Source organism: Glycine soja, chromosome 9 (genome assembly GCF_004193775.1).
Source record: "Glycine soja cultivar W05 chromosome 9, ASM419377v2, whole genome shotgun sequence".
NCBI lineage: Eukaryota > Viridiplantae > Streptophyta > Magnoliopsida > Fabales > Fabaceae > Glycine > Glycine soja.
In genome coordinates this window covers 41,504,192-41,517,068 of record NC_041010.1, presented here as the reverse complement: position 1 = coordinate 41,517,068, position 12,877 = coordinate 41,504,192, and the positions used below count along the sequence as shown (strand labels likewise).

Sequence of the window (12,877 nt, the reverse complement as noted above, 5' to 3'; positions counted from 1 at the left end):
TTTAATGATTGGATCAATAAAAATCGTATTATATATTAAATTATAAAATGTTATAATAATTATTTAAATTACGTCAATACAATTTCATCTTTCATCTTAAATAAATGTATTTTTATGGAGTAAATTATTTGTCAACCTGACAAATGTCAGTAAATATATTTTTAAATGTTTTTTCTTTCTTTTAAATTCCTGATAAAATGTTTTTTTTCTTTTTTCACCATTTTTTTCTTATGGATTTTACTAATTTAATAATAAGATTCTAGCAAAAATATCAATCATAAAACATTTTTTTTCTTCTCATAATATTATTATTATTATATTCTTTTACCATAAAGTTTACAATACTCATATACATCAATGAAATGAGTTATATCCTGTTCGCTATTATTATTATTTACTTCATTTATTTACAAGCTTTTAACCATGAATACCTATGGGGGTATGGCCCAAAAGTTCACGGACTTCTACAAGTTCTCTTTTTTATTAATATTGTAAGGGTATTGTTATTTTTTTTATTTTATTTCAATAAGGGTTCTGTTATTCACATCCCCAACTTACTATTAAGATCTCACACATTTTCATAATTATGTGTGTGTGTTTTTTAAATACTTCTGACCTTTGACACTCCATAACACAATAGAAACTTGTTTTGTTGTATATTTTGTTGAAATGCACTGTGGAAATACATTTTCAATGTTTTTTAAATAAAATATAACACAACAAAAACAATGTTTCATTGTGTATTCCAATCAAAAGATACAATAAAAATAACAAATTAGTCTATTTGCATGATTAATTTAATTCATTAGAATAATTATGACACTATTAAAAAATAATTAATTTAATTATAAAATAACAAATTACTCTATTTGTTACCTTGATTGTAATAAAACAATTTTCAAAATTACCTTAAATCATTCATAATTAATTTGATTCATTCAATTAATTTTTTTAATATTCAATAAATTGGTGTGGTACTATTGAAAAGTGATTTTGATTCATTTGAAACTAATTTGATTACAACTAAAAAAGTTATTTGAATCATAACGTACAACGACCCGAACTGACGAGTAATCACAAAGGTACAAGCCACACATTTGCTTGACTGCCTTGGCATAGCCATTTCCTTTACGCTTTGCTTCCAATGGTAGTTGCGGGGTTTGAGACTTGTTTCCATTCACACAAGCCCAAGCTCCTCTCATTTTAAACTTTTTTTTCACTTCACAATCACAAGCTTGCTTCTCATTGTTGAGTGTTATCTAGGGATTTGGAGGGTCAATTTGCCAACCCAAGTGTAAATGGGGTAGGGTGAAGGTTTCAACCTATTTCTTATATATAGGTTAACCTGTCATAATTCATATTTTTTATTGGTCAATGAAAGATTAGATTGACACGAGTTAACTCATTTTATCATTTTTAACATAAAATTATTTTAACTTAACCTAATTATCAATTCAACTTTTATTCTTAGATATGAAACTTCCTTAAATATTTAAGGAATATTTGATTATTCATAATAATCTTAAGTCAAACAACATTGTCATATATAAATTAAATTTATGACTTGTAAAAACAAAAAAGTTCACAATACATATATATCTGAAAAAACAAAATAACTATATATTTGAAAATGATTGCTTGAAAATTTATATTAACTACAAAAAACTATAACAATAGGAAATTTATGGATGGGAGAAATAAAAAAGAAAGAACAAAAATACTTTAAACTTATTTAATATTGATTTTTTGTAATTAATTTTGTTTCTTACTCAAAAATATTCAAATGCCAATTTTACATTGATTAAGAATATTAATTAAGTTTTATCATTACTTTATATATTCAACATAAATTTAATTGTTAAAATTGCATTCTAAATATATTTAGAATACAACATGCATATTTTGTAAAATGTGACATTTATGTTATTTTCAAAGGTGATATTTCATATTTACTTCTTAAATTTTTATTCTAAATACATTTCTTCTTACAATTTAACAATGTAATTCATTCTACATTTAAACAATGTAATATCGTGTTATAAATATAAAATATATTGCGATTTGTGTATTATTGTATTTTTGAATAAATTGCTAATCAATTTTTTGTTTTTTGAATAAATTGTTTAGTGTCATGAAGTTTGACTGACCCGATTGATTATAGGATTTAAACATGTTTTAAGTCAATGAAGATTTGGGACTATTTTCAAAAGTTAATTGCTTCCACATAACTAGGTTAAATAAGTTTGGAAGGTGTTCTGAAGGAACTGGCACAGTGCTTCGTGGTTGATATTTTCTCTGGAGCTTTGTTCTAGTGTATCAATATAGTGCAGCCGGTGCGCGTGCTGAAGACAGAGAGGGACATACCTGTAGAGACATTGACACTCGTATCAGAATTTGACAAAGTAACAGTTAAGGTGTATGACTTTGAATTTCGCAGAGTAACTGCCAAGTTGTATGCATTTGCATACTTGATTGAGGTTGCCATGGGGGTATTAATCGGTGAAATGCTGAGGGGTTTGATGGCTCTTTTATAATTAGCTTCTCACATCTCTCAATGGGGTCTGCTGTAAGATGTGACGGATATGTTGTCTGTGCTCATAGGGGCTGCTTCATTGACAGCAAAGGTTGCATGATTGATGCTGATTAATGACCAGGCAACAGTTGTCCTTGAAAATGGGCCGAGCACTTGGTCAATGTAGGGAAGGGTGAACTGGTTGGCTTGGTCATCCAAGCAGAGTGCTTGGCAGTCGCAGCTGTTTTACTTCCAGAACAGAAGATTTAATGTGAGCATTGTACTATTGGAGTATTCAGAACCGAAAGTTAGCAAAAAATGATAACAGGTACACTGCATCTTCTGAACTGTTGCCTCTTCTAGCAGCGGGAAGATTGCCTTTGTTGAAGGTGGACAAGATTACGCAAACAATTGATACTAGTAGCTCCACTATTATAAACTCTACAACATTGTCTAGCCCTTTTGCATCTTTGTCTTTCAGTGCATCTTCCTCATTTGAAGTTCAATCCCCCACAAGAATACAGGTATTCTTGTGCAAACCTTAGTATTTTGCAAAAGTAAATTTTTAAAAAGACATAATATATTTGACCCAAGGCAGTCAAAAAGGAAAAAGGTTCTGGGGGTTAACACTTTGCGAACAGCCTTTTTTTACTCATAAAACAGCTGAAATCCCCAAAATTAATCGGTCCCAAACTTGTTCTTAATGTGAAGGGTACCAAAAAGTGCATTCCTCTTGTATTGTGAAAACTGTCAAATTATATATATATATATATATATATATATATATATATATATATATATATATATTTGCTATGGGGCAATAATATGAGGGTGTAAAAAGATAAATGCTTATTATTATACTTATCATATCCTGTGCATTGTATTTTGCTGGTGCTTCAAGAGTTCATCTGAATGTTGAGTAGTTAAATAAATAGTTGCTTCAGTTCTGTTATGCAAATATGATTTGTATGGTGCTTAATGTTAACGGTATTGCATCTTATGCAACTGAATGTTGTGTGTTACTCATTAGTTTGCACAGTGTGCATATGAACCTTTTAGATTGCACATAACTAGAAAACTCTTGCTGACATTTCTAAATGCAAGCAGGTTGCATTTAAAGAAGGTTCAATCCAAGCTCCAGATATAAAGTCTAATGTCGAACTACCAGAAAATGTAGACATTTTTGGCCAAAAGCTTAACCTACAGCCTCTGCAACAATCCCTTGGTCCACTGCAGGGTCTGGTGGAAAACATATCACGTGTCATTTCTGGTCAGCCGCCTCTTAAGATTCCCATCCCTGGCGAGAGGACAAGCTCTTGGCTTCTTACTACATATCTTGATAAGGACTTGCGAATATCAAGGGGGGATGGTGGTCTTTTTGTTCTTGCCAGAGAAGGAAAGTAAATTATACTCCTTTCTTCTTCCCCCATCCCATCCCCGTCCCGAGAATAATGTGAATGGCTTGTTCAAAATCTCTCCATTTTTTTTTGTATTTTCTTCTTCTCAAGTTGATGTAAAGGAGTGACGGGGTTATGTTTTCAGGCTGTAATTCTACAATATATAAATTGTCGGAAGAATAGTGTCAACCCCTTATTTACTTCCGTGAAATATTGATTTGGGGAAGGAATATGAAATTTTATGAAGTTACTTTTGAGATTGAGACTCTTGTCTCAGCATGGGAACTAGATTTAAATGATATGCAAAAAGGGGTTTTGTTGTTTCTACATAACTTGCTGTTCTACATGCTTTGGAGTTTATTGTTAATTGATTGGTCATTCTTCAAAAGTTTTTTTGGGGTGCATATCAAGGGCGTTCTCTAACTACCGTATTTTACAACAGAAGATTAATTCCTTTCAAAAGAAGGAAATCAAAAACACCACGGAAGTGAGTATCTTTCTCAATTTGTTAGGAAATCAACTATAATTAGTATGTATAAGAAACTAATTTCTTTATTAATTGTGTTGAGTTTGCTTACTTAAAAAGATAATGTGTGAATTAGAAAACAATATTTTTTTTATTTAATTTGAAATATTAAAATTTAAAGGGAATTATAAGGTGGTGAATTTTATTTGAAGGAACCTTAATTATCTACATTAAGAATTATAAGGTAGTATAGTTTAAAATGTTCATTTTAAAATTTGGTTTCTGCGTGTGCCGTGGTAAGCTAGAATTGGTCTAGATAGCGACACTGAAATATTTTAGGTCATTTGGGTATCCACGTAGCGCTTCCAGAGAAACACTTGAAAATCTCACATGAGTCACATCAACTTTATGTTAAATTTTTTTTATTAACTTAATCATAATTAGAAATTAGAACATATTATGGTATACAGGTTTGCATAAACATGGTATAGCCAATCCAGTGGATGGATGAAAAAAAATCAAACTGTAAGTTGCACAAACCAAGTTTGCTGGGAACGATGAATTAAAGCAATGCCCAACCTTCACCATCATTACTCATTGAACAGGAAGGTAATCCGTGATATATATTAACAACTAGTTCTTTTAATCAAAACTGAGAACAAAATGCATAACCACTGGTTATCCAAAAGGAAGCTTGACGAACTGTAAAAACATCCAAAGAGACAGCAGAGATAACAAATTTGCGTACTCTAACACACTATCAGTAAAGGTTAGACCAATCTAAACACACTATCAGTATATCACAATATCGTATATAATTAGGATATATTATGTTGCATAAACCAAAGTTGTAGGGAACTATAAAATAGAGCAATACGCAATCTCTGCTATCATTATTCATTTCAACAGAATGATTATCCGTGATGTTAACAACTAGTTCTTTTAACCAAAACTGAAAGCAAATGCATGACCGCTGGTTATCCAAAAGGAAGCTTGACGAACTATACAAAATCCAAAGAGACAAAAACAGATATGACAAATTTGCTTACTCTATCACCATCAATTTCCAACATCTACCAGCAGAGAGAGGGTTAGTTATGCATCATCCACTGCATAATATCCTTCCTAATAACACCCTCTGACCAATTTACTCTGCAATTTGATCCAACAATTTGAGGCGTAGAGGCCCTGAAGTGCCTGCCATGGACAGTAGTCCCTGCAGGATAGGGCGATCGCATCATCCTCGCAACTGTAGGAAAAGGCATTGTCCTTGATGAGGTAGACAAATGCCTATCAGAGTCCCTCCTCAACGTTCCAGAAGGCTTCTGGTTGGAACTGCTACCTGCTGATAAACGCTTTCCAACACTTTCTCTTGATGTAACACCATTCGAAGGCAGAGGACCGCGAATCTGAGCCGATGGCTTCATTCGATCCAGCCATCGCAATATAAAGTTCCCGAAATTCCGTCCCACTTCTATGTCTCTATCTTGAATGTTCCGATGCACTTTGATAGCTACATCAAACACAGCACGGGTCCGTCTGTGAAGCACCATAGAAGAACACAAGTCACCAACAATTGTGCATTCCAAAAAAATTCCAAGTTAGAATCTACACTCAGTGATCAGCATCATCATTCACGGTACGCACTAAATCTAAACACTAATAACAATTAATTGATTATCAATGTTGGATCTGAAGGTCACAATGCATTTGTGACTAGCTATAAACATAATTATTTTAATTTAAAAGTATCATAATGAAAAAACCTCTTGGCGAGGAATTGGAAACATTGGAATCGAGAGAAACACGTGATATTTCCATCATTGTGAAGACAATATTATTATTATTATTAGTAATGGATAAGAAGAGCATTGGGAATCGAAGAGTGAATTAAGAGAGGAACGGACCTGTGAAGAAATTGGCGGAGCTTAGGGTACTTAGGGCTAACGGTCCTGTGTTGAATCCTGAGAGCGAGCCTGTAAGTTCGCTTCAGACCCAAGAAATACGCAGTTCCGAGCGTTATCTCCCACAGCACCATTGAACCTTCTTCTTCTCTCTGTAACTTTTTCGCTCTCTTTCGATCTTCTTATTCTCGTGTTGTAATGTTGACGAATTTTTTTCCTGTTGCCCAAGTTTCTATTCCTCTTCTCATTGGCACTCCAGAAATTTTCGTTCGCGGTGACCCGTTGCCTTTTTTCATTTCCCTTCATATTGCTGCCACTCTGGCCGTTGGATTTCGCTTTTCCTCGTCTTAACCCGACGGGCTTTTCATAATGGGCCTTACAACCTTCGGACTTGGCCCAATGTCGAAAAAATATGACTTTTTGACTAAGTATAAGCCCATAGGATTGGTATTGCTTGGCCGTGATAGTCTAGGTCAATACTGTGGTTAGTAATATATTTATTAAATTTTTAATATATTAGACTAAATGGTAATAGTATGAAAATTATACTAAGGTTTATGTGATATGCGACTTATTTATTTTACCATTACAAAAAAAATTATATTAGAAAAAAGTAACTCCTATACATGAATAACGACTTCTAAATTAATTCCCGTGCCTTTGTGTATTTTTTTTTTTTTTGAAACTTGCACTACTTTAGTTGTAATTTTAGAAGTATGTTACCGTATTGACAAAAGAAAAAAACCATGAAGATTTTATTCTAATTGGTCATGAATTGTTCACGAGATTATTATTTTTTGTGAGAGAGTTGTTCTTAAGATTAACATCCAGGTAATTCATATTGGATTTGGTCAATTTGGTGTGGGACAAATCTATTTGCGTCATTTTCGCCAATCCGTGGCCTTGTGTCTTTCATTTGATTTATGGGCTTACGTGGGCTTGATTCTCACGACCCTAAATGTCTTTTTGGGCTCTTTTTCTATTTGCTTCTTGGTGTTCTATCATCAAAGAAGCAAACAGAGGTGGAAAAAATCCACCAGCATTTAATACCAATAATTTCTTTAACATGCTCTCAAGACATAAGTTAAAGAACTAAAATTATAAATTAAAAGTATCCAATATTTTATTTTAAAAAAATATCGACATTAACTTTTGATATTTTCTAATGATAGTAGTAATTAATGGTATTATTTTCGTTTTTTGCTAATACTAACGTTTTAAACATGAAACAAGTTTCATCCCGCTAATATTATTATAATAACAAAAATTAAACGAAATTAAAGACGTGGGAGAACCTCAAAGGAGCCCTAAAGAAGCATCCGAAATAAAAGCGAAAAGAGTGAACTGGCAAAAAGGGTTAAAAAGCAAAAAACGAAAGAGATGAGTGAAGAAAGAGGAACAACCATACAAAAGGACAAGCAACTCCGCATGAAAACAATAATTTAATAATTAATAATGAGAAGAAAAAAGAAAAGGCATAAAATAAAATTCATTCACACAGTTGGCAACAAAACACACTCTCTCTCTCTCTCTCTCTCGGTGTGTCTCTATCTCATTCCCGTTGTAGCAGCCACTTGGCGACACGATGCATAGGCAATCCCTGGGTTCTCCCTCTCCCAAGCTCCCCAAGCTAGAGACGCTCGTCACCGACGAAGACGATGCTCCCAAACCTCACCGTCTCAGCCTCTCCCCGCCGCCTCCACCGCCGCACAAGTTCGTCCACCTCATTCCTGTCCTCACTCTCCTCTGCTTCTTCGTCCTCTACCTCTTCTCCCACACTCCCTCTCCATCAGGTACCACTCACTCACCACCTCTATTATTACACACTTTCAGAATTTCTCTAAATCTCTCGCCTCGTTCATTTCGTTTCAGACTTGAATCATTTCACCGGATTCAACCGCTCGCCATCACACCGTCTAGGTACCGCAACCGCAATGCATTTCGGAATTCTTTTCTTTTTTTAAATTATTATTTTTTGTTTGAGCGTGTTTTTCGATCTGTTTTTTTTATGTTAGATTTGGCGGAGAAGATCGGCGGCGACATTGGACAATACATGGATGTAAAAAGAAGCGATGTTTTGGCGATCCGAAGTTTGCAACAGATTCCGAAACCTCGCCCTCACAGGAAACTCGCCGATTTTTAAGTTCGCACGTGCTCCTCGCTGCGTATTTCCTTAATATATTCTTGTTCCCGGTGTACATTGCGATTTGCCTATATTTATCGCTCAGAAAGAAAAAAAATCATTTTCACCTTCTTACATCCTCCATTTTTTATAGCATTTGGTTTTGGTAGTATCAATTTTATTTTTGTTATATCTGTTTACGTGCTCCGGCTCAAGATAGCAGATGGTGCGCCGGGTGGGTGTTGTAATGTTGGATACAGCTGGAGTTGGGGACCGTTACTGCACCCTCGGGTTGCGATTAAGTGCCAGCTGGAAATAGCAGTGTTTTTTATGTCAGGTGTGTTGGCTCATGACGGGGAGGATTTTTTCCATCACCGCTGGGTGCATAGGGAATCCGCAAAACCGTGAAGATTATTATTATTAGGTACACGTGTCGTCGTTTGGGGAATGAAATGGAGAAGGCACAAACATAGGAATAGGGTGCAAAAGTGTCGGTGCTTAAACTCAATTTGAAATGAAAGCGTGTGTGTGCGTGGCCGTGGAGGCTTTCTTGCTGCGTTTGGTGTGGGAAGATTGATGAAACGGCGTCGTGGCAGGAATAATGGTGAATGAATACGATGGGGGCATGATCGGGTGCAGACGATGATGGTGTGTGTCTAGTACGTGGGACATGCCTGGGGTTTTTTGATTGGCTGGTCTCTAATCATATTCAAAGATAGGATAGGGATCATCATATATCAAATCAAATTATGGATATAGTATTGCTTTTCCTATTTTCATAATCGTTTGTGTTACGTCGACGACGTCCATTGTGAGACACGTTTCACGTTATGCAATCACTTCTGGGGACCCCAAGATAATACCAGAATTATTAACAATATTAATATATAGCTTTTTAGGGTTCTTTTTTTTTTACTATCTTATAGTAATAAGTAATGACCAACAAAATAAAAGTCAATCTTGTAAAATTATAATTTTAAAATAATACTTGAAGTATTTAAAAAGTACAGTAAAGTTGTCTTATTTCTGTAATACTTTTTTATAGTATTATTGATTATTAAAATATAATTATTTAAATTAGTCTTGATAAAGAAATTGTCAAATAATAATACATTACATATCCCGCAAAATATTACAGAAACATTTCCGTGCATTCATGTTTCTATGTGAATAGAATATTTTGATATAACAATTTATTGCACGTACTCAATGCTTTCAAAACTGGGTAGAGCCAACTAGTGTACGCACAAATGGTAAGATTCGAAGCAAATTTCCCCTTAAAGTGTGGGTTTGAACTTTGAATGTCTTAAAATCACTTAAAATTACATCCACTTAAAGTTTGTCAGAAATCTTTTTAGGCTGCTAGTGCTAGTAATATTGGGTGTCATTTTCTTTGAATGTTAAAATGTTTAACCAGAAGTCCAGAACTCAAACGATTAAAGACTGCTTAACTGATACAGTTGAATAGGCCAAACTGTAAACTGTGTATATTTTCGAACATTAATGGTTTTAACCATAATTTCAATATTAATTTAACCAACGGTCTAAAGGTGTAAAATAAATTACGAGTACTATGAGTATAGTTGTACACTATCCAACGTGATCGAACATGTACTGTGAGGATAGTTGTACATCAATATATATTTTTTTTTGGTTTCCTAAACCAATACTAATATATCTTCAAAACATACTATTGAAGTCAAGTAGCTAGTCACTATATCCACAAAGTCATGTGGCGAACATAACAATGATGCAAAGCAATGCAAATTTCTTCCCACTGACACATATATTATTCCATTTTCTTTTGTGAAACATATACATTGTTTCCTCACTTTTTAGTTGGTAGTGGGGCTAAAGTTGAACCTAGTTGGCTAATTTGCGTAACGAGTAAGCTTAGCAATTCAATTAGTTGACAATTAAAAATTTCCTCGTATGATAACATTTCATCCTTGGAAAATTTTATATCTCCTAGATTGTTTTTCTCTCTTCTAAACTCACTGGTTTCATCCCACCAGGCCACCACAACTTTTGATTTTGAATTTATTGGAAATTAAAACTTGATGATGACGTAAAAGGATAATAAACAAAGAGCAAATGGTCCATACTGCAACTACAGTTATCACCAAACAACAGTTTTATTAAATAAAGAAAGGAAAGTGGGCCATGGCTTCACGAGGAGCACTTGGTCAAACCATGTAGCCCGTGAATATGGACATTGAAGAGGTTGTCTCAGCCGCTGGGGTTTGATTCCGCAGACGAGTTGCTATTGCAAAAGTTTATAACAAAGGACGTGATTTGTGACCTCATGTCATGCGTGTGTGTGCGCGCATTCTACTTGGATTTTCACGTTTCATCCACTTAGGTTTCTATTTAGAAGAGTATTATTCCGTCATCTCCCCCGGTTTGAGGTTAAGGGACGAGACTATCCTAATCCTTCCTTCTAATGTTCATGTTCTAATCTCAAATCCGAATACATGGTTGGATATTATTCATACTTAAGTATTTTATGAACTGTCATGATTTTATCTTTAGTAAAAAGATACTGCCATTTCAACTCATAATTAACGTGAAATTTTGTGATTATCAGAACAAAACTTAATTTTAAAAAAAAGTTTAATAATTATATATTGACATAATTTTATATTATTATTCAATTATAAATTATCATTGTTGATATCATTTTTATGATAATTATCATAAAAATTAATTAAACTTATCATAAATGATGAATTATGATTAAATTATTATATAAAATATTTTATACTATCAGTCTATTTTTAAAAAAAAATTAAATTTCAATTTATTTTATTAACAACAAAATGGTTTAATTATACTTACCAACTATACATGCTTGATATTTCTAAGTAAAATCTTAAATTTAAGTTTTATATATTAAAAATTATTATTAAGAGAATAAGTCCCTATATATGTGAATACTTTCTGTTCCAAGAAGATATTTTTTTCGTATTAAAGGAGGGTCCTTACTTCCTCTAAATGACATGTGTTGTTGACGAAAATGATTTAATTATATTTGAATTTGTATAGTTCTATTTTCATTTCAGTTTTTATAGTTAAATTTTAAATACTTCTGCGCTTACCGTAGCAATACGTTTGGCATTTCTCACTGAGTTCTCTTATTCTTAAAAGGCACACGATAACTTTATAATTAGACATTTGGTTTCGCAGTATCCTTTTGGTCTTTAATCATCCTTAGCATTTAAGGCAGAGCGTGAATATATATCATTACAGAGGGGAGAAAAGTCAGATCACTTTCACTTTCACTTCCAAGGTATGGTTTTCTTCACTTCAACATGCTATCGTATTTTTTTCTCTTTTTATCAGCAACCTGATATTCTATTATAAACATCTCGATGTCAGTTTCGTCATATTAGGAGTGAACAATATTTTATTGTAAACTATTATTACTTTATACTAACCACTTGAATTACAAATTAATGTAATAAACCTCGAGTGAAATAATACATAGGGATAATGACGCATTGTATTAACTACTGTGGAAGTTTCTCGTTTATAATAATTTATAGAAATTTTATCGTATAACTTCTTTCCGAGAGAACTTCTACCAATTAATAAATGTATAAATTAATTTGAGCTAATGAAAAATATTCATTTCATTTTTTTTCTTATTTTGTTCTCTTAAAAATTCTTTTGGATAAGCTTACCCAAAATATAATTGTTAAAAGTTAAGGTGAGAAATGAACAAGGTATTCCATGAAGATTAGATGCTTGTTACTGCTGCCAAGTTTAATCACTTCTTAAGAGAAGATGTTAAAATCATCAGAAGTTTTGGCTCTTCAATGGGCTGTTCATCACGCAAGTGCTTTGTGAAAATTGATTATAATAAGGGGTGGAAGGGGCCGATAACAGATTGGACATACTACTCTGATATTCCACACGAATGCCTCCAGTTATCAATTGGTTTTCAGTCCTTTGAGCTTTGTTATATCATTAAATGAAATGCTAATAAGGTAACGGATTTATAGCTAACAATGCTTTTGAAGTCATTGAACAATACTGGGTGGAGGTTGTTCCACTAGGGGTTCAGTATTTGCTTTTTCATCATGTAAATTCAGCTGTTGCTGCTCGATTTTATTGGATACTTAACTCTTCCTTAAAAAACATTAGAATCCATACATGAGAATGACTGGGCCAGTTTGAACTTTTGGTCCAAGGAGTTGTGTGGGTGCTTTGGGTGTTGCTAGGTGCACCCAGCATTTTTTTAAAAAAATCAAAACTGTCCCTGCATTTTTTTCGCATTTGTGATAGATATGCATGAGGGTGGTCCGTAAATTATACGGATCAAGTTGATCTGTATGTTGATATTAAACATACGGATCAACTTGATCTGTAAGTCTTTTACGGATCAACTTAAAAGACTTACAGATCAAGGATATTTTTATCATTTTATCTTAAGTATTGGGTACACCTGCACCTAGCAACACCAGGGTGCTTTTT

The 12,877-nt window shown here is 33.4% G+C and overlaps 3 protein-coding genes across 3 annotated transcripts; 2 read left to right on the top strand and 1 right to left on the bottom strand.

Moving 5' to 3' along the window:
* The first annotated feature begins 2,264 nt into the window (after nucleotides 1-2,264).
* Nucleotides 2,265-4,234, top strand: LOC114425514 (plastoglobulin-1, chloroplastic-like). Its single transcript, XM_028392461.1, has 3 exons — nucleotides 2,265-2,783; nucleotides 2,841-3,036; nucleotides 3,620-4,234. Coding segments are annotated over exons 1-3 (495 nt in total). The 5' UTR covers nucleotides 2,265-2,781; the 3' UTR covers nucleotides 3,917-4,234.
* Nucleotides 4,235-5,241: 1,007 nt separating this feature from the next.
* On the bottom strand, nucleotides 5,242-6,573 carry LOC114368968. The gene is made up of 2 exons (XM_028326269.1): nucleotides 6,283-6,573; nucleotides 5,242-5,914 (listed from the first exon to the last, which is right to left on the bottom strand). The coding sequence occupies exons 1-2, from the start codon at nucleotides 6,411-6,413 to the stop codon at nucleotides 5,467-5,469; spliced, it is 579 nt and encodes a 192-aa protein (XP_028182070.1). The 5' UTR covers nucleotides 6,414-6,573; the 3' UTR covers nucleotides 5,242-5,466.
* A 1,193-nt stretch (nucleotides 6,574-7,766) lies between these two features.
* On the top strand, nucleotides 7,767-9,183 carry LOC114368969. Its single transcript, XM_028326270.1, has 3 exons — nucleotides 7,767-8,072; nucleotides 8,152-8,199; nucleotides 8,295-9,183. Exons 1-3 carry the CDS (start codon nucleotides 7,865-7,867, stop codon nucleotides 8,420-8,422), a joined length of 384 nt encoding a protein of 127 aa, XP_028182071.1. The 5' UTR covers nucleotides 7,767-7,864; the 3' UTR covers nucleotides 8,423-9,183.
* Nucleotides 9,184-12,877: the final 3,694 nt, after the last annotated feature.

Coding starts and splice junctions, on each gene's coding strand:
- LOC114368969 (XM_028326270.1), top strand. CDS start 7,865: ATGCATAGGCAATCCCTGGGTTCTCCCTCTCCCAAGCTCCCCAAGCTA. Junction 8,073..8,151: donor CCACACTCCCTCTCCATCAG/GTACCACTCACT, acceptor ATTTCGTTTCAG/ACTTGAATCATTTCACCGGA. Junction 8,200..8,294: donor CTCGCCATCACACCGTCTAG/GTACCGCAACCG, acceptor TTTTTATGTTAG/ATTTGGCGGAGAAGATCGGC.
- LOC114368968 (XM_028326269.1), bottom strand. CDS start 6,413: ATGGTGCTGTGGGAGATAACGCTCGGAACTGCGTATTTCTTGGGTCTG. Junction 5,915..6,282: donor CTCCGCCAATTTCTTCACAG/GTCCGTTCCTCT, acceptor GGTGCTTCACAG/ACGGACCCGTGCTGTGTTTG.
- LOC114425514 (XM_028392461.1), top strand. Junction 3,037..3,619: donor AATCCCCCACAAGAATACAG/GTATTCTTGTGC, acceptor AAATGCAAGCAG/GTTGCATTTAAAGAAGGTTC.